The 26379-nt window shown below is 42.1% G+C and overlaps 1 protein-coding gene across 1 annotated transcript; it reads right to left on the bottom strand.

The window, feature by feature from the left end:
• Positions 1–905: 905 nt before the first annotated feature.
• On the bottom strand, positions 906–26374 carry FRRS1L (ferric chelate reductase 1 like). The gene is given in 6 exon segments (XM_045467732.1): positions 906–6179; positions 9692–9938; positions 12385–12523; positions 14580–14664; positions 25941–26235; positions 26237–26374. Coding segments are annotated over 6 exon segments (1062 nt in total). The 5' UTR covers positions 26360–26374; the 3' UTR covers positions 906–6006.
• Positions 26375–26379: the final 5 nt, after the last annotated feature.

Below are 26379 nucleotides of genomic sequence, written 5' to 3' on the forward strand. Positions count from 1 at the left end.
TCTGTCTCCCCACTAAGCTGTGCACCTCTTAGGGGCAGAAATCAAAAGCTGTTCTTCCTGCAGTCCCCTCGTTTCATGTCTAGCACAGGAACTGGCACATAAGAATCCCCAATAAGTGTTGAAGAAACGAATGAACAAGTGGTCAAAGCTTCTTGACCTCCCAGATTCAGGTGACTTTGACATCCACTCCACTTCTGCTGTCTGTTCTTGCAGCTTATCCCCTGGCCCTCGCCCCTGGCAATGAGCCCTAAGGAAATCCCAAGTCAAACATCAGCCAGGAGCAGGTCTGACAGATGAACTATCCACTGAGTATCCTGCAAAATAAATACCACAGGGAACACTTACAATACCAAGAAATAACGAAATACTGTACTGTATTTGTTTTCTTGGGGGCTGAAGAACAGCCTATAGTGCAGAATGTGGTAATGCCTAATTCTTTCTTAAAGTGACATTCCTTGAGCTTCTCAATCGAGCCCCAATAGCACTGACCACTCAGCTACTACTTTCTGCAATTCCCATACCTCCATAATGATTCAGGAGACTCTACTACTAAACTCTAACTATTTCTAACATATAATACGATTTAGCTCCCAGTAAGACCTGTAACTGAAATTCTGAGAGCTAGTTTTGTGCTACAACGGATTAATACTGTATACCTGAAATGGGGTCATAGGCCTCCATTTACTATTTGATAAAGGTATTAAGCTGAATCTATGAACACAATTTTGTTCTGCACACTGTTTCTCTAGAAGGACTTTTACCTGACTACTGCCACATGACTTTACTCTTTGTCAGACAAGACCGGCTGCCAATCTTCTCCAAGGTCTACGAATTCAGGAAGACTTTACTAATGGAAAGCATGTAAAACAAACCACAGAAAACCAAAACAGACCACAGCAAAGCAATACGGAATTACAAACTAACTTTAATTACATCAACAGGAAGAATTTCAAACCATGTTGAGAATTTATAGTTTAAAGTTTAAATCTGGCTAATGTATCCTAACTGTGACATAATTCTCAAAGGTGAAAGTATTTGAGATGGAAAATGGACAGAATAATCATTTAGGTAGCGTCTAGGAATATTGCTACAATTACTTTACATAAATAGAAATCCATGTCTTTATTAGTAAGGTTTCACGTCTTGGAGTAAAAATTCACATAGGACAGGCTTATAAATATACATAAATCTCAAAATCAATAACAATTGAACATTAGGTACACAATTATTATAAAACAAATATAACTCATCGGTGTCTATTTAAAGGCATAGTTTTTTACAAAATAGTATTTGTAGACAGTCTCAAAAAAGTATATGAATACTCCTGGAGCCAGACTATTCCAGCATGTCAGCATGTCTGTGGGAATAAGGCAAGTGGGGAAGCTGCACTCACTCTTCCAGATGGCAGGACATCGTATGTGATGAAATGGTAACTACTCCAGTGACCTGGGTGAATGCCACAACACCCGCCACACCCCATGACCCTCGGGAATCGCTTACCCTCCAGAAGAACAGACCTTAACAGCTATTTGCCTAATAGCAAATATCCTGGGGGAGGCGGGGGGGAGGGGTAGGGAGAACTGAAAACAATCCAGCATCAGTGTATTTTACGTGAAAAATCTCAAAGAGCCTGAGGAATCACTTCAATTTTCAGTCTCCAGACATACTTAAAATCACATTAGCATAGCCTCTACTTTGTGACAAGGAACTTCTACTCAAGTCGTTTGTTAAGTATAAAAACAAAGAAGTCCAACTTGAAACTAAATACCTGAATAGGGAATCTAAATACAAATCAGGTACAGGCTGTATCAACATGCCATTTACTCTGTTAACATTAGCTTTAGTTTCTTAACTAAACGTATAGAAAAGTCAAACTCAACAATGATACGTTATATATTTTTAACAATTCATAGAATGTTGAGTGGTGGAGGCAAGGCTTAAAAAAAGGAATCCTTTCTACAAACTAAATTCCTATAAACTAAAGGGTAGTTTTGCCTGCAATCTGCACAATGTTTTTTTATCTCTTGGGTTTTACAGTGTTCAAGAGATCAGAAACAGGAACAATCCTGACAAAGACCTTCACATGGGTATGGCATGTAAATATAGAGATTTATGTATATCTTATCATGTATGTACAAATATATATACAAACACACTGAGATTAATCCAGCTGTTCACTAAACATAACCAATTCTGTTTAGAGAACAAGGATATACACTTATATACAATTATATACAACAAAGTATACACATCTCAGCATCTGGCCTAGTGCAGGGGCTCCCGAACATTTTTCCATTAGGATACACAAAGGAGAGGCTATAGTCATGTGTGTAAAACTCTCTCCTGGGTGTAACAGATTTAGAGAACCCTTGAAAAGAAATCTACAGGGAAATAAATTATTCTTAAACACTGTAATCCCCACCATGAAGAGCAATTCGACAGTAAAAGTCATTCATGATTTCCATAGCTCAGAGTATTTAAAACTGCTGCTCACTCGGTTCTGAATTTACTGCAACAGAGCTGAGGAGTGGAAACGGAGACTGCAAAGCCTAAAATCTTTACCATCTGGCCCTTTACAGAAAAAGTATGCAGACCCCAGGCTAGAGCCAAGAAGGACACACAACCTCAGGGGTAACATCTTGGAAACACAAAATCCAGAATATAGGTGGTAAACTTAATTACAGAAGTTGTAGGAAAAACTATCTGGGATGAAAAATCTATCCTGAGTGGTCCCAACTTTCCGATTTCCTTAACAACAAAAGCCAGCTTAAGATCATTAAATATGGCTCCTGCATTTTGTTTTTGAAATCATGGTTATAAATTCAGCTTTGAGACTACAGTGGCACAATAAAATGGCACTGGGTTCCAAACAAGAAGACCTGAGGTTTTAGGTAAATCACTTCTAAAAATTAACTAAGACAAATACATTCTTCCAGTATTGTCCAATCTGTACATTAAAAAAAAACAACTATTAAAAGCACTAAAATGACTGATAAAACAAAGACTAAATGTTTTTAAGAAGGAAGTTGAAATAAACCGTACCCCTTTCCCCAAATAGAACTATAAAAGTCCTCCTGTTTATTGTGAATCAGTAAAGAGAGGAAAAAGCACCTACCTAATTTGAGTGTGGAGAGTGGGTTCCATTTAATAAATGTGTAGGATAATGTGGGTTAATCCACATTAAGTGCTTAGAACAGCACTAAATACATTTAGCTGTTATTATTCTCTTCAGGAATTTTATTTAAAAAACTGGTTAGGCATCTCCCCTGTGACAAGTAGTATGCTGGAAAATGGGAATATAGAGATAAAATAGAAATTTATTTTTGTAATAGGTAAGAATAAATGAAATTGAAGTCTACAGAATTTTAATTTCAGTGTGCCTATAATGATTCTGTGAAATGACAGTGCAATGCCGTTCCGCATCCCTGGTCTGTGAATTCTTATTTGTGAACAACCATTATTGTTAAAAATATCCACGAAGTTTCGCTGTAGGATAAAATAGCATGGCTAGGAACCATCTTCCTATTTGTGTTTCAGAAGTTCAGTGTTCACTAAAGAAATGGTTTACGGTTTGATCACAAGTGGGAGCATACAAAAATGTTGGCTGGCCAGTTTGGCACTGTATACGAAATATAAGCCTCTGAACCAACCAAACTTGGCACAGAAGTACAGTCATTTACTTATTCTGTGGAACAATGTTTGCTGAGTGCCTACTGTGTAGCAGTGCCTGTTACAATGATGAGGAACAAGAAATGGTCCCTGCACCAGGGAGCTAGCAAGGGAGGGTGAGCAAGAGTTTGAAGTGCAATGAGTAATACGATGGGGAAGCCCAGTGTGCTGTGGGAGCACACAGCGGGGACCAAAACCTATCTAGTCCAGGGGAGTGGAGGAAGAACAATTGAAGCCGTGACCTGAAACATAAGTAGGAGTTCAGCAAGCACAGAAGTGTAAGATGTCTGGGCATGGGCAACACCATGAGAGGTGAGTGAGAGCAAAAGATGATTTTGGAGGTAATCAAAATGGTTTGCAAAAAAAAAAAAAAAAAAAATGGTTTGCATTGTACCCTGGTGGCAGTAAGAAGTCAGAAAACGTTCTAAGCACAAATATGCAAAACTGGTCGTCAAAGTAAAATAATTTGTGGAAAAATTAGCTTGACTTGAAATGTAAGCAGAAGGAAAATCCGTTAATTTATTCATTCCCTGCCTGCTACAGAGGCTAGCCTGTCTCTCTTTAGTCTCAATCTATTTATAGCCGAAATACTATATACATGAGCATGAAGTATAAAAATATTTGCCTTCTTATATACAAGGTGGGTGCCTGCCTACTCCGTATCCTTACTACTAAACAACAGATACAACTTAAAAGGTGTGCACAGGCCATCCTCAGCTGGAAGCAAGCAGAGGGCTTAGTTGTGTCCGAGGCAATCACAGTGAGGTGGAGCCACAGACTTGAACGAGATGACCTGAGTTTGAAGCCTACACCCAACTCTTTCGCTCACTAAATGTCATTTAATCTCTCTACATCTGCAAGAGGATTATTTCTCTTACATTCCTCGGATGCACCTGGTAAACCATGTCACAGAATCTCGATGTTTTCCTTTTTTTTTGTACAGTTCCAGAATTCGAAAGCTCTCTCCCCAGGTGGACTTTCACCCTGATGTGAATTCCAAGGATGGCATTAGAAATCACAGTCTCCAGTCTTGTTTAATCACAAAATCCACAAAGTTGGAGCCAGCTCTAAAGCAACAAGGGGCGGGGACGCAAACCAGAGGACTCCAAAATTCTACAATGCAAATCCATCAGCAATTAACTATATCCATAGACTCTTTTCCTCTGAATGGGCTGTTAGCAGAGACGTTTGGAACAAAGGAACATTTGGGTTCCTTTGAAAAAACAGAATGCATTAAGTCTACGAATTATTATAAATTATGCTGACTGCTGGTCCAATTTACAAGTCTGAATACTTTGAATGGATAACTCCAGATGAATTCACTTTAGGGGTCATTTCCCATTTTCTAATTAAAGAAAAATGTCATCTTAAAAAGTTTCTACTCCAAATCTCCACAATCTTCAAAAATGTTGATTTATTTTCAAAATGCCTTACATTTTTATTAAGATGCTTTGCCTATTATAATACATATTTAATCATACACCCAGTGGATGTCAACTCTTGACAATACAATTAGCTGTAACCACGGATGAATACCTTAATTTATAAAATACAGTGATAGAAGAGTCCAAATTCTAATCACTAAGAATGCCCATATTTTTTTTTTATCATTAATATAGTTGTACATCTTCAGGTACACTCACAGTTCCTTTTCTAACCTTTCCAAACAGCAATAAAAATATTTTCTTGTAACTACTCCCTGATTGAGAAGAAATTGCAAGTAAATACGAACCATTTTCTTATCATTGTAACCTTTCCCTTTCTCCCCATCAGCTGTATAAATATCCAAACACATTTATGGAAATTTGAAACTTCTGCCCAAAAGGCTGGTCGTGAACCAGGACCATCCAGTGAAGTTCTCTTTAGTAATGCTTCAGGTAACTCTATTGAGCTGTAGTCGGAAGAGTAAAGGTTGTTTAGAGACCCTGTGCCTAGCTCTTTCTCTACCTTGTTATGTGTTATCTGACCAAGTAGCCAAGGCCACATGGCATGGGTGTCACCAAAAAGGCAGCTTTCTTCGACTTCAAATCTCATTCAATACGCTGGCACTAATAAGTTTCATCAAGCCAACTCAGAGATGGTATGAAAGCTGAAATAAGAAAACACATTTGAAAGTGCTTAGAAAAATTTTAAGTAACTACTTTCCAAAAGTATGGGATCAATATTAAACAATCTTCTTTGATTAGAAAAGAAGCTTGCTCTTTCCTCCAAAAAGCTGAAATCATAGAAGTCTTTTTTTTTAAATAATAAAAACTAAAATTATACTGCATACTCTTTAGAAATATATTATACTAAAGACTTTCTAATCCATTTAATATGTTGGCTTTGCAGCTGTGGTTAAGGAGTTCCCATCAACAGGTAGAAGGTCAGGGCAACAATGAGAAGCAAACAAAATGGAGAAGAGAAGGTTTGATAGGCAGCCGATGGCATAAAAATGTCTTCATACTTGTAAATACTGACAACACGCTCTGAAGTCGGTGGTGAGTCTATATCATGTCGGGTGATAGAGCCTTTAGGAAAGAAAGCAAAAGGAAGGGGGTAGTCAAAAAAAGCGCACAGATTTAAAATGATGTATGCAAACAACAGAAAAACTAGACAAGTCTTTCGCATTGAATACATAAGCGAGGATTATAAAGATCTGGAATCAGGTATTAGAATTATCATCAGAATTCTCCATAATGTTTGTACATACACAGAAATGGAAAGAACATAAAAAGTAGCTAAATTTACCCCAAAAGGCTGGCTTTCATGAATCCACACCGCCCTACCAGAACAATACCATTGATCTATTGCACCCCACTTTGTTGCTTCTTAGCACTGTATGAATGCCTACTTACAAGGTGTCTGATGAGTTTTATCTTACTAATACCAAATGGAAAACTGTATTTTGATTTTAAGCAGCAAGAGCTACTATTTTTTCCCTCAAACAGATCTTTTATATAATGGATCATCAACAACTCCTGATCATGTCATACTTGCTTACAGATGGAAGTCTCTTTCATTGTCTGTGGTACAGGAAGTGGTGGCCTGCCAGGGCCAGACCAGAGAGTGTGCGGTGTGCTATGTGTGCATCTGTATGTCTGACAGGCAGAGTGAGGTGGAATAGTAGAGAAAGTAGAAGGATTCAGATACCAAACAAGTGTTTGGACTGGAGACTTTTTTTTTTTTTTTTTAATCTGGTGAGACATGTAAAGAGAGGAAGGCTGTGTGTATGGGATGCTTAATAAGCTGAAATTGATTCAAAGTGCCTGACCTCCTGAATAAGCCACATGGACCTCGGGTTAAGGAGACTACAGGCATGTGAATTCAATACAAAGGTCTCCTTAGAAATAGGGCTCAGAGGGGCGCCTGGGTGGCTCAGTCGGTTAAGTGTCCGACTTCAGCTCAGGTCACGATCTCAGCTCAGGTCACGATCTCACGGTCCATGAGTTCGAGCCCCGCGTCGGGCTGTGGGCTGATGGCTCAGATCCTGGAGCCTGCTTCCGATTCTTTGCCTCCCTCTCTCTCTGCCCCTCCCCCATTCATGCTCTGTCTCTCTCTGTCTCAAAAATAAATAAAAACATTAAAAAAAAATAAAAAAAAAAAAAGAAATAGGGCTCAGAGTGAGTGTTTTTTTTTTTTTAATTTTTTTTAACGTTTACTTATTTTTGAGACAGAGAGAGACAGAGCATGAATGGGGGAGGGTCAGAGACAGAGGGAGACACAGAATCCGAAACAGGCTCCAGGCTCTGAGCGGTCAGCACAGAGCCCGACTCGGAACTCAAAGCCCGACGCGGGGCTCAAACTCACGGACTGTGAGATCATGACCTGAGCTGAAGTCGGAGGCTTAACCGACTGAGCCACCCAGGCGCCCCAGAGTGAGTGTTTTTTAAAGTCCCATCTGGCAGGGAAGCCCAACAAATTTGACACATTAATTGCCTGCTCCAGGGTCCGTGCTGGCTCCTGTCAACACAAATTCAAACTCCTCAGATTGGCATGGAGATTTTTCATTTTTTCTTAATAAAAAAAAAATTTTAATGTTTATTTTTGAGAGAGTGTTGGTGGGGGAGGGGACAGGGAGAGAGGTAGACAGAGAACCCAAAGCTGGCTCCTCGCTGTCATCACAAAGCCCGATGTGGGGCCCGAACCCACTCACCATAAGATCACGACCTGAGCTGGAATTGGACACTTAACTGACAGAGCCACCCAGGCACCCTGGGAAATTTTTCTTTCAGCAGATCCCATCACCTCTCCCACCTAACCTACCTCCCTCATTGGTCACATATGATGGGCTCCAAGGTTTAACCATGCACCTCCACATCAGGCTTCCCTTGAGGGAAACCTAATCCTATATCCCCTTCAAGCCTTAGCTTAAAGTGTATCCCCTCTGAGAGACTTTAAGAGAGTATATAAGATATGATCAATAGAGAGTAATTTAATCCACAGAAGGTGCTCCAGAAACAGGAAAAGCACAAGCCCATATATGGGGTAGGAATATGTCTGTTCTGTTTGAGGACAGAGACAAGAACAATTGTCCCGAGAGGGCTAATCAGGCAACGTGGGATCAGACTTGAGGAGGGCTTAGAATGTTAGGCTATTATTCCATTTACGCCAGATGATGACTTTCCAAAGTACAGCACTTTCCAACTTGTAAAGGAGTTTCAAATACTTGTTTTTACTTAATGCTTACAATGATCCTATGAGGTTGGTATTATCATCATCCCCATTTTAGATACAAAGAAATTGGGAGTTCAGAATTTAGATAAAGGCTGGGTACAGCTACCAAGAGGGAGAACCCACACTCAAATCTAAAGTTTTAATTTTCAAATGCTATCATTTTAAATGAGTTCATTTCTCCAGGCTAAGATATAATTTATTTCCGTGAGTACTGAAAGTTCTCAAGGATATAACTGCAGACCCATTGTTGGTATCGTGGGAAATAAGCAAACGGGGAAGGTGTCACAAATCTGCAGGCATCCAAATGATTTCCCAATTAGAAACAGGCAAAAAAAAAGGTATAAACTCTCCAGACTAATCAATGGAAACAACTCGAAGAAGAAGATTAGGCAACAGAGAGTTGCCGAGCACACAGTACAGAAAGATGCAATTAATTGCTAGGAGCCAGAATGAGTTCTCCTACAAGCACCATGAACAACTAACTCACTTTCGTTTTTAGGCCGTTAGGCTTGATCAGCCAGGAGGAAGGCTGAAGACACCATGCAACGTGATTTTGGCAGCCTCCAAAAGGTCTCATGATATCCTTGGGTCTTTGTGGGGGATCTGTTGAAGAGCCTTGCCGCCCAGAGTGAGGTCATCAATGGACCAGCATCCACTGAGAAGTTTGTTAGAAACACAGAATCTTGGGTCCCACCCCAGACCTACTGAAACTGCATTTTAATGATAGAGCCAGGCAATTCCTGTACATATTAAAATCTGAGGAGCAATGGGCTAAATTATAGGATAATTTGGTGGGTTTGTGACCACCAGAACAGTCATAAAGTGAACACTAATGAGACGCTTGGTGTCAATCTCTAGAGAAGTCTCAAGATGTCCTTTCCTGTTCAGTATTTTTTACATTCAGAACATAGGAGCTAAGAGTACTCACTGACTTTGGAGTCAGACAGACCTAGGACTGAATTTTAGTTCCTCCATTAATTAGTTGTATAGCCTTGAGCAAGTTCCTTAATCTCTCCAAAATGAGGATGATAATATCTATACCTTTCAAGGATGTGGTGAGGAGTAAATGAGAATGTTGTGAGAATTTAATACAGCACATACCCCCACATATAGCAGATATATGATCTGTTCCATTAAGCACACAGCTCATCATAAATTACCTTGTACTGTGCTAGCTACGTATGTGTATTAGTTGTCCATTTGTATGTCTGTGTATTTAAGTCCATTACAACTTCCTGAAGGCAGGATCATATCTCCTTTTTCTGTTGTATCATCCAAAGGGCTTATCACTCTCTTGCCCAAAAAATAATGAACACAAGCAAAGCAGTGTCTGGTGTTTAAACAGGATGCCGAAGTGTGAGCTTACCCTGAATGGCTGGACCCCAAGCAAACAGATAATACCAACTCAAATGCAGATCGACAATTGTTTCATCTCTGGGAACGTTCACAGGGCGTTTAAATCTGCAGGTGACCCGATTGTTTTCAAAGACTCCTTCTTCATCTCTGGCAGGGTTTCTCTGAATCTCTTTTGCCCACTGGCCTACATTATAGAAGTGCTGTATGCGGACCCTGCCATTGTCATCATGGACACAGGCCATGACGTCATCACCACCCTAACATGAAAAACAATGGGGGAAGAAGTCAAAGGTGTGTCTTTCACAAACTTTTCTGCTAGAAGGAAATCTCACTCAGATATATCCATTTCATTACCTCTGTAATTTGAAATCCCGCCCAAAGAAACCTATTTTTTTTATTAAAAAAGCTTTAACCAAGTGAGTGAAGTTAGCATTACAATAACTGACATCAAATGCCTCCTTATGTGATGTTCAAAGAATACATCTCCAGCTATTTAGTATTCCTGCTGACAACACAAAAGTAACCTAATCATGAGGAAACAATCAAACAAACCCAAACTGAGACTTCTACAAAAAATGATTACAAAAACTATTACAAAAATACTTACAAGCTTCACAAGGACCGATGTCATGAAAGACCAAAAAAAGAAAAAAAAGGCTACGAATTGATTGCAAAATAAAGAAATGCATGACAACTAATAGTGTTCGTAGACAGAATCCTAAGTCATAAAATAAAACTTTCTATAAAGGATAGTATTGCGACAATGGACAACACTGGAAAATGGGCTGTATATTTGATAATACTATCATATTAGTGTTTAACTTCCTGAATTTAATAAATAGATTTAATCTCCAAAGTTTCCAGAAAATAATAGAAATAATAGCAAGTACCAGCAGCAACAGCAGGGCAGTGAGATAAAGCACGTGTGGAAAAGTGACATCATTTGTTAAAAAAAAAAAAAAGAAAAAAGTTTTGGAAGTAGACAGTGGTAATGGTTGTATACTGTGAATATAATTGATGCCACTGAAGTGTACATTTTACAATGGCTAAAAATGGCAGACTTTATGTTATGTACATTTCACCACAATAAAAAAGTTATTTGGTGAATCTGGGTGAAGCAAATGTGTTGCACTATCCTTACAGATTGTCTGTACATTTAAAGTTTTAAAAAACAGGTCCAAAAAATGGGTGGCTCAGTCAGTAGAGCATGAGACTATTGATCTCAGTGTTGTGAGTTTGAGCCCCATATAGGATGTAGAAATTACTTAAAAATAAAATCTTTAGCGGCACCTGGGTGGCTCAGTTGGTTGAGCGTCCGACTCTTTTTTTTTTTTAATGTTTTTTATTTATTTTTGAGACAGAAAGAGACAGAGCATGAATGGGGGAGGGGCAGAGAGAGAGAGAGAGACACAGAATCGGAAGCAGGGAGCATCCGACTCTTAATTTTGGCTCAGGTCGTGATCCCAGGGTTGTGGGACTGAGCCCCATGTTGGGCTCTGCATTGACCATGCAGCCTGCTTAGGATTCTCTCTTTCTCTCGTTCTGTCCCTCCCCCGTTCTCTCCCTCTCTCCCTCTCTTAAATAAACATTAAAACACACACACACACACACACACACACACATACACACACACACCCCAAATCTGAGCACTTCTCACCACTCCCACTGCTCTAACCCTGTCTGAGCTGGCCTTCTCTCATTGCAGGAGCCTCACAACAGGTCAGGTGAAGAGAATAAGGTGGCTCCTATTGATAGAACAGCAGCATGTGCAGAGGTACAGAGGCCCAAGAAAGTCTGGCTGTTGGAAAGCACCCTGGCACAGTGAAATGGCAAATGATAGTGCTACAGAGCAAGGAGGGGAAAAACACAGCAGAGGCACAGAGAGAAGCACAGGTAAGAGACAGACAGCTGCCTGGGATCCTAATGCCCTGCCTGTTCCTGGTCCTGGCTTCTGGTCTTTCTCAGGTCCAGATGTGTTCTTGCCCATGTGTACTATGGAGGAATGAATTGTTAGACTCAATTATTCAATCCCCAGTACTAGTATTACATACCCACACTTTCAAGGGGCCTCTTGGTAAGAGAAGTGAACTCTCCTGTCCCTTCATTCTGGGCTTCACAGTGTGACTTACTCTGGGCATTGAAATGTTAGCAGATGTGATGTAAGCAGAGGTTGGAAGTAAGTTTGGATGGATCATGCCTTTCTGCCTCTGCCAAGAAAACAACATGCCTTGGTAGCTGCTGGTTCCAGAATGATTAGAGAAAACCTGAATCCAACCCACGGACAGGAGCCAAGCCCAGCTGAGCCCTAGCCAAATCACACACATGTGAACGAGAAATAATGCTTATAAACGGTGTAGTTTTGGAGACGCTTCTTGCAATATTATTGCCATAACAACTAATAAATGCGGGTACCACAAGATACCCTGTATTCTCATAACCAACCCTTTCTTTTGTTTATGCCAGCTTGAAATTTTTTTTAACTTTCAATCAGAGAGCCATAACCAATATAGTCATATTATGCTTTGATCGATTTATTTGCTTTGCTTTGAAAAAGGAAATCAAATGCTAGAAATTCACTTCTCACATTTAACAGTGGCATGGGAACCTAGAGAAACAAAACCATGCCCATTCTCTAAAATCTAAAGTAGCACAGCAAACTGAAGGAAAAAAAAAAATCACCTTTTATCATGATTCGCGTCTTACCATTTTCTTGTCTGAAGAGAATCCAACTGCTACCCAACCATCTGTGTCAGCGCTCAGTTCAAATTCCACATCAGCCCCTATCATCCGGTAGCTAAGGAAGTAGTCACAAGTCTCTGCATTACAGCCCGGTTTGCCATATCTATAGGACATATCAAAACATATCACTACTTCTTCATAAATACATTAAGAAGTCATCAATGCATCAGGCACACCTCAGCAAGATTATCAGATAAATTAGATCTTTGCTACCAGGGATCTCAAAACCAGTTTCACTCAGGAGAGAACACAGAGAGGATCTAACTGCTCCTTTTTATCCACATACATCCTGAGGGACCAGAGATGGGAAGGGGCTTCCACAGTGAGTCAGTAGGGCCTCCACTCCCAGCCAGTATTCTTGACATTATATTAGAGCTTCTCAGAGACTAGTTATTACTGAATTATTTCTGAATCCCTTCCAGAGGAAAAAAAAAATCTGAGTTAATAAACTGTCTTTGTTAATTAAATGTATACCAGTTCTTCTTTACTTACAAATTCCCATACAACTAAACTAACAAAAATTTACAAACGAAATATAAGTTAAACTACAGAACCAGGAACATTCAAATTCCCAGCATCCGTGCGATAGATAATGCAGTGTTACTGAAGGTGGATTTTGCATACCTGCATAGGGGTATATTTGACTATACTGTGCAGGGTCTCTTGGTTGAACACGCTCTTACCACTACCACTAAACACAATTCCACTAAACACAATTCCACATTCCTCCACTTTTATCTATTTGAACCGCTGCAAAACCCTTATATGTACAATACACCAAATGGATACCTCATCTGGTATTCACTGAGCACGAATGCATCAATATTTATAAAATCTGCGCTCTGTCAGGCTACCTGATGCTAACACAATTACAAATTTAGACACCAGAGTATAGGGCAGTATAAACTGGTTATCCAGATAGTCAGATTATGCAGACATTAATCTTTTTAAGGAGCACTATTGAAATGGAAACGCAAATGTAAACTTTCTTACAGAAGACTTGTGGACCCTTTAAGAATCTGAAAGCCCTAGTTGAGGAACATCATTTTTACACCATTTTCACAATAGCAGAAAACTAGCAACAGGTGAGACCACAGAAGCTCAGGTGGGAGGCATGTGAAGAAACAGGGCACAAGGCTGTCAAGTGCTGACTGAGGAGGCAGGGAACACGCCACAAGGCTGGCAGGTACCCTGAGTAGGTGGGAAGAGATGTAAGTTTCAAGACAACATGGAATGGGCTGAAAATGCTGAACGGGGGTAAGGAAAGCTAAAGGAGAAATGAATGTGCCAGAAAACAAGTCACCCTGAAGCCAGCAGGTACTGAAATTCCTTCCCTCCTCAAAAATGTCACCCATCACTAGGCTTAATATTGCTGGCCATGTTCCTCAATAATAGTATTATTTGGATTCTTAAAAATTCCTTAGAAATACCTTTGTAATCCAAAGAAAACTCAAAACCCCTTTATTCAATTTTTTCTCCTTGAGCACTGAAGAAAAGAAAAGAAAAAAAAAATTCAGAACTTCCAGTGCAGTGGCCATCACAACCTTTACTCAAGGACAATTTATCCTAGGAAATAACAAATTCAAAGAGGAGGAGGCTTTTCCAACAACGTGGAGCTGTCTGGATGGGAGGTTCACTGTCTGTATTGGTGTTTGCCAGCTCCCATCATGTCTTGATAGAACACTACTAATAATCACAGAAGGACTCACTAAACCTAAGATAACCAGCTATAATAATCAGTGTTTAATGACTATTTAGTATCATCCAGATATTCCTAAGTCATGAGTCTTTACTTGAAAAGGAACTGGAGGTCTTAGATGTCTATCATTGTCTGTCCCGCTCACAGCCTAATAAGACATAGCCTGTGCCACGATTCTTTTTCATATAGCCAACTGGTTAGGAGTCGATACCTGGGCCAATGGCAGTATGGTCATAAGTGAAAAACCAGGTCAGAGCGTTCCAGTGCCAAGTAGCATTCTAGAGTTTATGGTGTCTAAGACTGAAATCTGGGGTGCCCACCAGAAACAGGCCACATCCCTGCTGAAGCTGTGAGGGGGTACAGGCCCTGATTAGAATAAACTGTATGCAATTTAAATACTACCTTGAGAAGTAAATCAGTGTCTTAGCCTTAAAGATATCCAACTCGCAGATCTACCAACCTAAAGCATCCCTTAGTTTTTCCACAGTCATCCACTTTGATTTTGGCAAATGGATCCACGGGAGGAGCAGTAGGGAAAGGGTAACCTAGACGGTGAGAATAAACAATGGTTAGAAAATCCAGTGACAGCTTTTCCAAGGAGACGTTTTTCTTTTTAATATATTGACTATTTTCTATCACACGTGTCTAGAAAGGCTTCGGGTCTCAGAAAAGGGCTTTGTTTAAGCCTAATCACCCTCTTCATGATGGTAGGGTGCACAGTACACATCTTTGAGACAGTCTTGCATGTTAACTGAAAATATGTGGCCTTTCCCTCATTTTACAGGCAAGGAACCTGAGTCAGGGGGTGGCAAAATTCCATATAACCACTGGCTCACCACAGTCTCTGGGAGTGTGAAAATCAGTTTTCACGCAGCACATGTGCTCGAAGAGAAAAAAAAAATCAACAATGAAATATATATTTGATGGTACAGGTTTTCCTTTCCATTTATATCTATACACAATAGTAGGATTTTCCCCTTTCTCTGAACTTCCATTCCTCATTAAGCTGTATAGGACATTTTCATATCTCACTAAATTCTTCAAACAACACCGTTTCTAACAGCTGAGTATCTTTCTTGCAAGATGACTTAACATCATAATGCATTCAACCACACACTGAAGGGCAGCCCTACATTACACTTCCAGTCTGTGACAGCAAGATTTTTCTCCTCGGCTGTTAACTCCAGGCACACAGGAACCATGTGTGATTCATCTTGTGTTCTCTGTCCAGCATAGTGCTTGGCATTGGATGGTGACCACATGATTGTCAAATAAATAAAATCACCCACAGACATTAAGAAATGTAAATAAATATAAACTTGAGGCTTTGTTTACTTTGTTCCATCAGGTTATGCCTTATTAAAAAAGCCACCAGGACGCCTGGGTGGCTCAGTTGGTTAAGCATACGACTTTGGCACAGGTCATGATCTCATGGTTTGCGAGTTCAAGCCCCCTGTCGGGCTCTGTGCTGACAGCTCAGAGCCCGGATCCTGCTTCAGATTCTATGTCTCCCTCTCTCTCTGCCCCTTGCCTGCTCACACACACACACACTCTCTCTCTCTCTCAAAAATAAACATTAAAAAATAAATAAATAAAAATAAAATTAACAAGCCATCAGGCCACACTTTCTTGGCACACATCTGTACACCATGGACAGTTCATTTCTACTACCCTAGATCTTGACCACATGCTAAAATACAGCCCTAGCTTTTTGCCATCTTTAAGCATTTGAGCCAAATGCATCAGTTTTTCCACTTTTATGCTTATTATATGCTCAGTCCTAAATCTATTTTGATACTATAGACTGACACCTGCCTTAGATGAGGTGTTTTTTTTTTTTCTCTTAACATTTTATTGAGCAACCGCTTAATGCTACAAACTATGTTAAGCATCTGTATATATGTTCTTCTTATTTCTCACTACAATGCTGACGTTATTTTTTTTCTCAGAATACAATACAATGACTACTTACATTTTAAAAATTCTAGGGGCGCCTGGGTGGCGCAGTCGGTTAAGCGCCCGACTTCAGCCAGGTCACGATCTCGCGGTCCGTGAGTTCGAGCCCCGCGTCGGGCTCTGGGCTGACGGCTCGGAGCCTGGAGCCTGTTTCCGATTCTGTGTCTCCCTCTCTCTCTGCCCCTCCCCCGTTCATGCTCTGTCTCTCTCTGTCCCAAAAATAAATAAATGTTGAAAAAAAAAATTAAAAAAAAAAAAAATTCTATAGGTAACCGGGACGCCTGGGTGCTCAGTCAGTTAAGCAACTGACTCTTGATTTTGGTTCAGGTCATGATCTCACGTTTGTGAGACAGAACTCTGTGCTGGGCATGGAAGCTACTTAGGATTCTCTTTCTCCCTCTCTTTCTGCCCCTTCCCTGCTTGCACACACGCTCTCCTTCTCTCTCAAAAAAAGTTACTAATAAAAAATAAAAATTCTATAAGTAACTGAAAAAGACAATCTCTTATAATGCTGCTTCTCAGTTTCTCCATATTTTTTTCCTACTTCCTAGCATCTAGAATAATGCACTGGCATTATTTCCAGCTCAATAAATGCCAATTATTATTACTATTGGATTATTATTAAGTTTTGTAAAATACACAGAACCAATACTATTGGGTAAGATCATCTCTAGAAGAATGGGTTTCTTAGTTCTAAATAAGAGCAACTTTTGAAACAAAACTCACTTATAAATGTACCAAACTACTTTATTACTGTTGGCAAAATGGCTTCTCAGGGCTTTTCTAGCACTAGTTTCCTATTATCGTATATGCTTCTAAAACTTGAAATGAGAACTTCTTTTGTCAAATGCATTTGGGCACATTTTTCTCTTGTTTTGTAAGATGCTGTATAATAATTTGGTTTTTGTCCCTGGTCCCTGGGAAGAGAGGGCTCTAAATCTTTGGGATTCCCTAGCAGGACTGTCTTTGTTATTCATGAGCACCTTGGGATCACATGATTGGGGTTGGTTACCAGAGGGACCAATCAGGTGATTCGAGGTTTGGGGCTGTAAGACAGCCCCATCTCCAGGGAGGGGTGGGAGGTTGGAGACTGTGTTCAATTATGTAGCCAGTGACTAAATAAATCATGCCTATGTAGTAAGACCCCAGTAGAAACCCTGGACACTGAAACTCAGTGCCACTTCCTGGTGGGTGAACAAACTAATATTCAGGAGAGTGACAAGGCCTGATTTCATAAGAGGGCACAGAAACTGCATTTGGGAGACTCCCAGACTTCACCCTGTGTGTCTTCACCAGCTGTTCCTGAACTGTACCCTTCAGTGTAAGTATAGCACTTTCCTGAACTCTGTGAAACATTCCAGTGAGTTACAGAACCTGAGGGGGTTTGTGGGTAGCCAGCTGATCTAACGTGAGAGCAGTCTTGTTATGGAGCACCCCATTTAAACTGTGTACTCACGCTGGGTTATCTGCACCAGAAATTAATTTCACTAGATTAGTTGGGGTTGGCAGAGCAATATTAAGCACAGCAATATTACAATTTTTTTCCTTGAATTTAAATAATCTATTTGGCATAAAATAAGTTTGGACTGTGTGCCAGTATTTAAGCTTTGGTCTCTGAGCTACAACCCAGCCTTCTATAGCCAACTCTATGATGGGCTGAGTACTCTGCAAACCACATTTCTCCTTTGCCAGCTGGCTAGACTCTGTCAAAAGGAAACACTGGAGGGAGGCTGGGAGGTAGGAGGAAGGAAAGAAGACCATTCCTTCCAGTTGACTTGTTGTCCACTACACAAGTCCTCAGTGATTCTACTTCGTCATTGTGGTGACAGATGGTTTCACCTTTTCCAGCTTCTTTCTAGATTCCCACAACCAGCCCCATCATGCCTTCAAAGGAACCATCAGCAGCTGTGCAGAGAGCCCCATTCTCAGAGGCTGGGCTGCATTTCTGGGGGTGGTCTCTTGTCTGAGCTTCTAGGTTCTTACAGTCTCAAGCCTTTCTCTTTGCCCCCACCCCTCCCACCACCCCAGGCCCAGGGCTGGTGGCTGCTTCCTGCAGTTACTGTCTCTGTGCTCCTTTTTGCTTCTCCAGTCCCCCAATACCTACTTAGATAATTCCCAGGCTGGGCATCCTGTTAAAAAAAAAAAAAAAGGCTTAAATATGGTTTCTGCCTTTCTTTCTGATTGGATCCTGATAGAGACTAAATGGATTAATCCTTGAATACCAACGCAATGTATCTGTAAAGACTGTACCTTATTAGCTGTTATCATCTTGATAACTAGCTAGATAATAGTGTTGTTCAATAGGACATTTTCCATGCACTGTACAATTTTACTGGAAAATCATTTTGATTGTAGAATTTTTTTTTTTTTTAATTTTTTTTTTCAACGTTTATTCATTTTTGGGACAGAGAGAGACAGAGCATGAACGGGGGAGGGGCAGAGAGAGAGGGAGACACAGAATCAGAAACAGTCTCCAGGCTCTGAGCCATCAGCCCAGAGCCTGACGCGGGGCTCCAACTCACAGACTGCAAGATCGTGACCTGGCTGAAGCCGGACGCTTAACCGACTGCGCCACCCAGGCGCCCCTTGATTGTAGAATTTTAAGCACATAGGTACACCAAATTAAACTGATGGTATTTCTTTGTTTATGGAACATTCTTATCAGTCTATGTAAAGCCCATCTTAATATTTTCCCTAATCCATTCCTAACACCATTTTCCTCCCCATCTTAGACACTTGGTGTAGTGTATTTCAGGTATATCCTTCAGCAAAGGCTGGAGGTTTTCACAAAGTGAGAACTCTGACATACATATCTTAAAAAAGCATTATTTTACTTGATAAATTGAAAGCACACATTAGTAATAATGGGTACCCGCCAACATGGAGTTGGGGGGTAAGCTTCTCATCTCTTCATAGGGGATGGGCATGCCTGCCCAGGGTAAGGTCCTGCCTTGTTGCAAAAATTCTTTCATATTCCCAACGACACCATCCTGAAAGTCTTGCATGATTACATTATAAATTAATCTCTAAAGTGCCTTCAGCTGAACCTGGATCTAAAGTTGAGGTTCCAGGGCCAATTTTTCACTATGCCAACAGCGCTGTCCTGCCATGCTGTCCACAGCTGCACTGCACTGACCATTCCATGGCCATGCACAAGGTCTGGAAGCCCCCAAGCAGAGCAGACTATCAAGGGCCCACCCAACCTACCAACCACTGTCCACATGTTTATTTTTACATATGTGTGCTCTGGAAAAATAGATAGCTTGTGTATGCTTTTCACCCGCATAAATGACACTGTGTGTTAAATCTCATTCTGTTTATTATTTCCCTTTGGAAGTCCATCCCTATATGTCAATGTGAGACCTGTTATCACTCCTGAGTAGCATTCCATGATGTACATATAATGGCATTTTCTGAAATAACCTCCGAAGTTTAGAGACTGAAATTGCCTTCAGTGTTTGCTTTGTCAAATAATGAAGGAGACAAACTTTCTTACGTGTGTTTCTTGTAGACATACGCAAGAGGTTTTTGTTTTGTTTTAATAAACCATGGAAAGCAATGATTGGGTCCCACCTGTAATTCCACAAAGCTCAATGAGATGAGTATTCGGACTGGGAGCACCAGTTTACAATCCCATCCATAATGCACAAGGTCCCTGTTTCCTCACACCTTTGCCTGTACCTGATGCCATCCAACATTCTCAGGATTTTAATCTGTATTTTCCTAAGTACTAATGGGGTTAAATGTTTCCTCATATCTGTATCAGCTACTTGGGTTTCCTCCTCTATGATGTGTATATGTGAAAATACCTTTGCCTTTTTTTTTTTAAACCTTGGTTTTCAGTCTTTCTTGTGGACTTTGTGTGTATTCCAGATTATCAGTTTGCTGTTTTCACATGCATTTCTTTCCTTCTCGTCTGTCACCAATCTTACTTTTTTTCTCTGACAGTCTTCCTTGGGCCAAAATCTTTACATTTGATGTAGTTGAGGAAATAATTTTTCTTCTTTTGATTTGTGCTTTTAGAGTCTTGTCTAAGACATTAGCATCCATTCTAAGGATAGGAAGAGATTTATTTCCCCACACGATTATTTATTGACTTTGTGGTACTGCCTTTCACATTTAGACCTGACCCATTTGGAATTTACTTTTTTATATGATGTGAGGTAAGAAAACAGTTTTATTTTTCTCCCTACATTGAATCAATTTTTCTCAACACCATTTATTAAATAATTCATCTTTCCCCAGCAACTTATGATGACACCTTTAATAATTTACTGGTTCTCATATGAACATAGGTCTATTTCTGGACTTTCTGCTTTGTTTTTAGATTATCTGACTGTTCCTGAGCCAGGACCACACTATATGAATTACTAGGCTTTGTAACGTATCTCAGCAATTCACAGAACTTGATTCTTCCATGTAAAGGATAGATCATAATTTGTCAATTTCTCTCCCCAAATACTGCTGGGCTCTTGTCTGGAATTGCATTAAATGGATAGGTGAATAGGGGGAGAACTGACATCTTTATAATACCAAGTTACTCCTTACAAGATCATGGTATACTTCCCATTTATTCCTATCCTTTATATATCTTAATAGGTCAAAAGTTTTCTCTACACAGGACCAGGGCATTCTTTGTTAGGCAAAATTTGACATTATACAGATTTTTGTTGCTATTTTAAATAATATCTTGTTTTCTTTGACACTTTCTAGCTTATTGTTGCTAAAGAAGAGAGCCTTTGGTTTACATAGGCTGATCTTGTTTATGGTGACCTCATTGCATTCTCTTGATTTATAGATGTTTGTTCTTTCTGATTTTCTATGTAAATACTCATATCAAGAGAGAGAAAACATACATTCACACAAAAACCTGTACACAGATGTTCATGGCAGCATGATTCATAATAGCCAAAAATGGGAAATAACCCAGATATGTATCAATTGATGAATATTGGTGGTTTCCATTCTTGTCTAATTCACAGACACTGTCTGTTTCTTTTCTGCAATCCCTTGAGCCTGTTTTGCCATACTCCACTGGGTGGTTAATGGCTTCTGGTTTGCTATTTATTGCTTCTAATTGACTGCTTGGCTCACAGCCTCAGGTATTAATTTAGTACTTGATTCCTTGAAGTTTTAACCAGAAGCTGTCTGTTCAAGTCTGAGAACTACTGCACCAGCCTCTTTCTCTTTCTGAACTGCTTGAATCATCATTTCTGCTTATCAGAGTCATAATGAAGTAAAAACGTCAAGGGACTTTATATAATGTAAAATATGTAAAGCTCCACACACATGAGAACACCCATTTAGCAAAGCCTTCATTGTGGCACTCCACCATGCAGGAACCTTCAGTTCCCAACTATTCCATCGATCCCGAGCCCCTTTCCTCAGGTTTGCCCACAAAAATACCTCATTCAGCCTGTCCCACTCTATTTCATAGTGCAGGTCAACAGGGACCCTCTGCTTCACCAACAGGCTGTGGACACCCTGCACCACCTTATCCATAAAGTCAATCAAGAAACCTACAAAGTTCTCTGCTACTTTCTAGCTGTGTGAGTTAACTAACATATTTAAATTTTCTGTGGGTCACTTTCCTTAACTCTGAAGTGGGGCTAATAGTAGCATCTAACTCAGAGGGTTGCTGTTAAGATTTAAAGTTAACATGGAGGGGCACCTGGGTGGCTCAGTCGGTTCAGTGTCCGACTTCAGCTCAGGTCATGATCTCACGGTTCATGAGTTCAAGCCCTGCATTGGGCTCTGTGCTGACAGCTCAGAGCCTGGAGCCTGCTTCCGATTCTGTGTCTCCCTCTCTCTGTCCCTCTCCCCCTCACGCTCTGTCTCTTTCTCTCAAAAATAAATAAACGGTAAAAAAATTTTTTTTAAGTTAATATGGATAAGGGACTTAAGGCAATACCTGGCACACAGTAAGCACTTATTAAAAGTTAGCTCCAATTCGTGTTATTACCAGACTACATTAATGGAGGATATATAGTTAGATCAGATGTAGATTATTTACCTTTAAAGAACTTCCAGATTGGTAGGGTGATGAGCAAAGGATCCACATACAAGTACCTACCACATGGTACAGGTAGGAAGAATATAGGCAGATGAGGGAATTTGTGCCCTTTTCCCCGAGCTCTGTCCTCTCTACTGTCTTACTAGTTCTTACCAAGTAGGAAAAACTGTGGTCAGAATTCAATGGTCAGAAGCTCATTGATTGGGCCACATTTTACAAGTGGTCACATCACTGTGCCTTAAAGATAAGCAACCATGCATATGTTTCCTCTTTTCCTTCCAAGGCAGGGCAAACCAGCTACCACTATTCATATGGCTGGCAGTAAGACTTTAGGACCTGCAGATCTTTCTGGCAACGAGACGAGAGCAGGAGGCTTTACTTGGGATTTAACGCTAAGCTAACAACATCCAGCTAAGTTTTTTCAGAGAACCCTCAGAATAGGATTTTTGTCCATAATCATGAGGTGATCTGTTTTACATTCTGTTGTTCTGCACATATAGATTCTGCCTTAAGAACCTCAAGAGGAAAGGGTATGAGTGGTAGAATTCAAGCACCAAGGCCCTATCGAAACTCCTGATCACAGAGAATAAAAAGGGTCAATGGTAGGGTTAGATTGTATGATACGAGAGAATACCCTCACTCGGTGGCAGAGGGTGGGAGAAGGAGAAAATCATGGAAGGCTCCCTGAAAGAGGTGGCAGTGGAGGAGTTAGGAATGTAAGGATTAGTTGTATAGGCTAAGACCATGGGAATCCCTACGAATTCTGAGAACTAGCATAATAAAACCAAAACAAATTAAATTAAAAAAAATGAACAGTTAGGAGGCAATTAAAGATCCCAAATCAGCCAGTTTTCAGCCTCTGGCTTTGGGGGTCTTGGACTATCTGGACACTGGAGAAATGGTTTCTAGACAAGGTTTCAGTGACTCCTCCATCCCCATTATTCTAATTGCCTTTTTCTGATTTCACACTACCAGCTCATGTTTTCATTGAAAACTCAGTTAGTTGGCTACTTTGAACCAGAGAAGAGAGTACCCTGCAGAGAGGAAACAGGAAGCCCTATCACTAGATTTGTACTGATAGGAAGAGTAGTTTAAAGGCACTATTTCTAGCTCTTCACTTGTCACTTCCTTCAAAATCAATCAGCAACCCCCCACCCTCCCCACTTCCTTCTCCACTGAATTCATCCCAGGAAAATTCACCTCTCATTTCCTGAATCCATCAACTACTTTGCACCTTCATGCTATGGGGCCCCACGACAGCATGGGACACTGCTTCCTGACATCTTCTTTCCCTTCGCTTTCTGGGTTAGGACATCCACCTGGGACATTTCCTGCTTCTGCTTCTCCCTCTCAGGCAGTCCCCAAAGGCAATGTCACTGGTTATTTCGAGGGATCTTGAGAAAGCCTGTATTCAGGACCCATAGGGCTAAAACCGAGGCCCAGAGATTTCTGGTGGAGGTGCTGCCCCGAGAGGCTCAGCCCACAAATGTCCCCACTAGCACCCGCCAGATGGCTGTAGGACTGCATCCGAAGATGCGCGAGACTACTGGAGAGAGAAGAAGACAGTGAAAGCCCAGGGTGAGCAAAGGGGAGGAGTAAGAAATGGCTGTAAAATGAAACTGGGCCAAACAGAAAACTCCAGATAAAGGAGTTGAAGCTTCATCTAATGAGCAGGTTGGAACCATCACGGATTTCTGGGGGTTAGAACCAAGCTTCAGGCTGTATGTGCAGAATGGGTGACAAAGGGAAGCAGACAAAGTAGGGATGTCTACACACATCGCATGCCCTGCTGCCCCTGTGGGGTCACCTCACCTAAAAGCCCTTCCTTTTCTGTCTCACCAAAGTCTTTTGTGCTTCCTAGCTCGACTCTAGAAAATCTTCCTTGTGGCCTTAGCTGCCTGATGTCCATGTTCATAAACCGTCTGGACTCTACAGTTTCATTCCCTCTGTATATACAAACTGACATACAGTGTCTGCCCCTGCTCTCCTCCACTTGTGCCCAGTGAGAATATGAGCTCTCGTGTGCCATGTGTGAGTCACCTGGCAGTGTGCTGGGCTGACTACCAACAGAATAAATATGTATTAGATGCTTTCAGAAACAGATGGGCTTTGAAATGTTTATTCTTTTCCAGAGTGATAGATGCTGCTTCCGCTTGCCATCCTCCCACTACCCCTCTCTCTCCTTCCCTGCCCACCCCCCCTCGGCCATATGGCTGCCCAGGTAGAAGACTACATTTCCCAGCCTCTCTTGCAGCTAGGTCATGTAATTACGTTCTTGCCGAAGGAACGTGAGCAGCAGTCATCTGTGCAAGCAGCCTGAAAGGTAACTGCTTGTCCCGAACCTCCTCTCTTTCTCCTTTCCTCAAGCTTGAACGAGGACATGCAAGAAACCCAACTTCTACCACATCGATGAGGACAAAGCTTTGCTGAAAGGTGGAACAAGATGGAAGGGGTGTAGGTTGCTGAATGTCCTTATGGAACAGAGCTGTCCCACCTGCCCAGACCAGTCAGACTCATGTGAGGAAAAAAACAAAGTATCTTACTTAAGCCACTATATGTAGGTGTCTCTGTTTTAGCACCTGAACCTCTACCCAACTATTTCCCCAAATGCATTCTTTCCATTTTGATACAATAATTCCATTTTTTTAACTGGGCATCTTCTCAGCTAAAAGGCCACCTTTCCCAGCCTCCTTTGAATTTGCATGTGACCACATGACTAAACTGTGGCCAATGAAGGTAATCAGTGACCTTCTTCCCACTTCTTCCTTCCCACTGCCTAGAAAGTGAATGTAATGGCTGGAGATCAAGCAGCCATCTGGGACCATGAAGTTACATGCTAAGAATCGTGAAGAAACAGAAGACCAGGATCCAGTGTCTCTGATGAGCACAGAGCTTCCGATACCAGCCCAGACTGCCTACTTCTAGATTTCTTCACATGACAGAGAAACTTCTATCTTATTGAAGCTATTAGTGAGTGCTTGTTGTATGCAGCTGAACCGAATCCTACATAGCAAACATACCCAGCATCATATCAGTTGCAGGGACATTTCAACCCCAATTTTATTCTTGCATATCCCTCTTAGCAGAAGAAAAGGAAAATCACTACTTTCTAAATTGCAGCAGTTAAGAGGCCAGTTTCTATTTCTTCTGCACAGAATCAGCTTGGCTTTTGTGTTCACTGAAGCAACACCACAGGGAGGTCTCTGGCTGACAAACCCCCTAGTTTCTGGGCCCAGCAGCCCCCAACAATGATGGCTCACACTAGGGGACCCTAACGTGTGTGGTAACAGAAAAGAACTGGGACGGAAGTGGGGAAGGAGCTATGCCCCAGCTCTGATGGCAGGGCAGTGAGCAGGAACAGAACGCCGGTAGGTTGGGGCCCTAGTCACCGCAAATTTAGGTCAATACAAATAGGGAGAAAATAAGGCATCACTTTAAACTGTGATTTCTGCTCCCCACCAGCTTCCCTGCTCTCACACACCCCAGGCCAGATGGCGGCCTCCTCCCCTACCACCCGTTACCCCAACCTCGGACAGAGAAAGTGGAGGCCACCCGCTGAGAACTGGGGAGACTAGGCTCAGCCCCACGGGTCCGCAGCCTCGCCTCGCAGACCTCTGCTGACCACCTCCCTCTCCTGGCCTGTAAAGCAGGAGGCGGGTGGAAGGGGCTGACGGCTCTTCGTGTGCCTCCTGCAGGCCGGCGGGGGTCTGAGTAGTGCACTCCCCACCCCGGTCCCCGCGGTCCCAGAGCTGCCTCCATTCGCATCCTTACCAAATCGCCACTCCGGTCCCGCTCCCGGCGCCCCCTCGGTCCCCCACCCCCACCCCGCGTCTCCCAGCCGCAGCCCCTCACCCTCCTCGGACAGGTAGCGCAGGTCGTAGAACTCCCCGGCGAAGGTGCCGTAGGAGGAGTCGTGGCGCGGCACCGCCTCGTCTGCACCGGCGTCCCCCCGCGCTCGGCCCCGGGGTCCCCGGCCCCCAGGGCCCGCGCCGTCGTCCGCGGGGCTGGCGGCGCAGGTGGCGGGCCCGGCCAGCAGCAGCAAGACCAGCGGCACCCAGGCCCCCGGGCGCTGCCGGGGCGGCTGTGCCATCGCTGCGCACGGATCCCGAAGCCAGGCCGCTCCGGCCGCAGCGGGGGCGCCGCGGGCGCCGGGCCGGGACTGCGCAGCCGCTGCCGCCGCCAGCACGCGCCCGCCCCCGCCCGCATCCCGCGCAGCAGCGCGGCCGCGCTCCCCGCCAGCCTCCTCGCGCCCCGCTCCTCGCTCTGCGCATCCTCCAGCGGGCGCGAAGCC

Source organism: Leopardus geoffroyi, chromosome D4 (assembly GCF_018350155.1).
Source record: "Leopardus geoffroyi isolate Oge1 chromosome D4, O.geoffroyi_Oge1_pat1.0, whole genome shotgun sequence".
NCBI lineage: Eukaryota > Metazoa > Chordata > Mammalia > Carnivora > Felidae > Leopardus > Leopardus geoffroyi.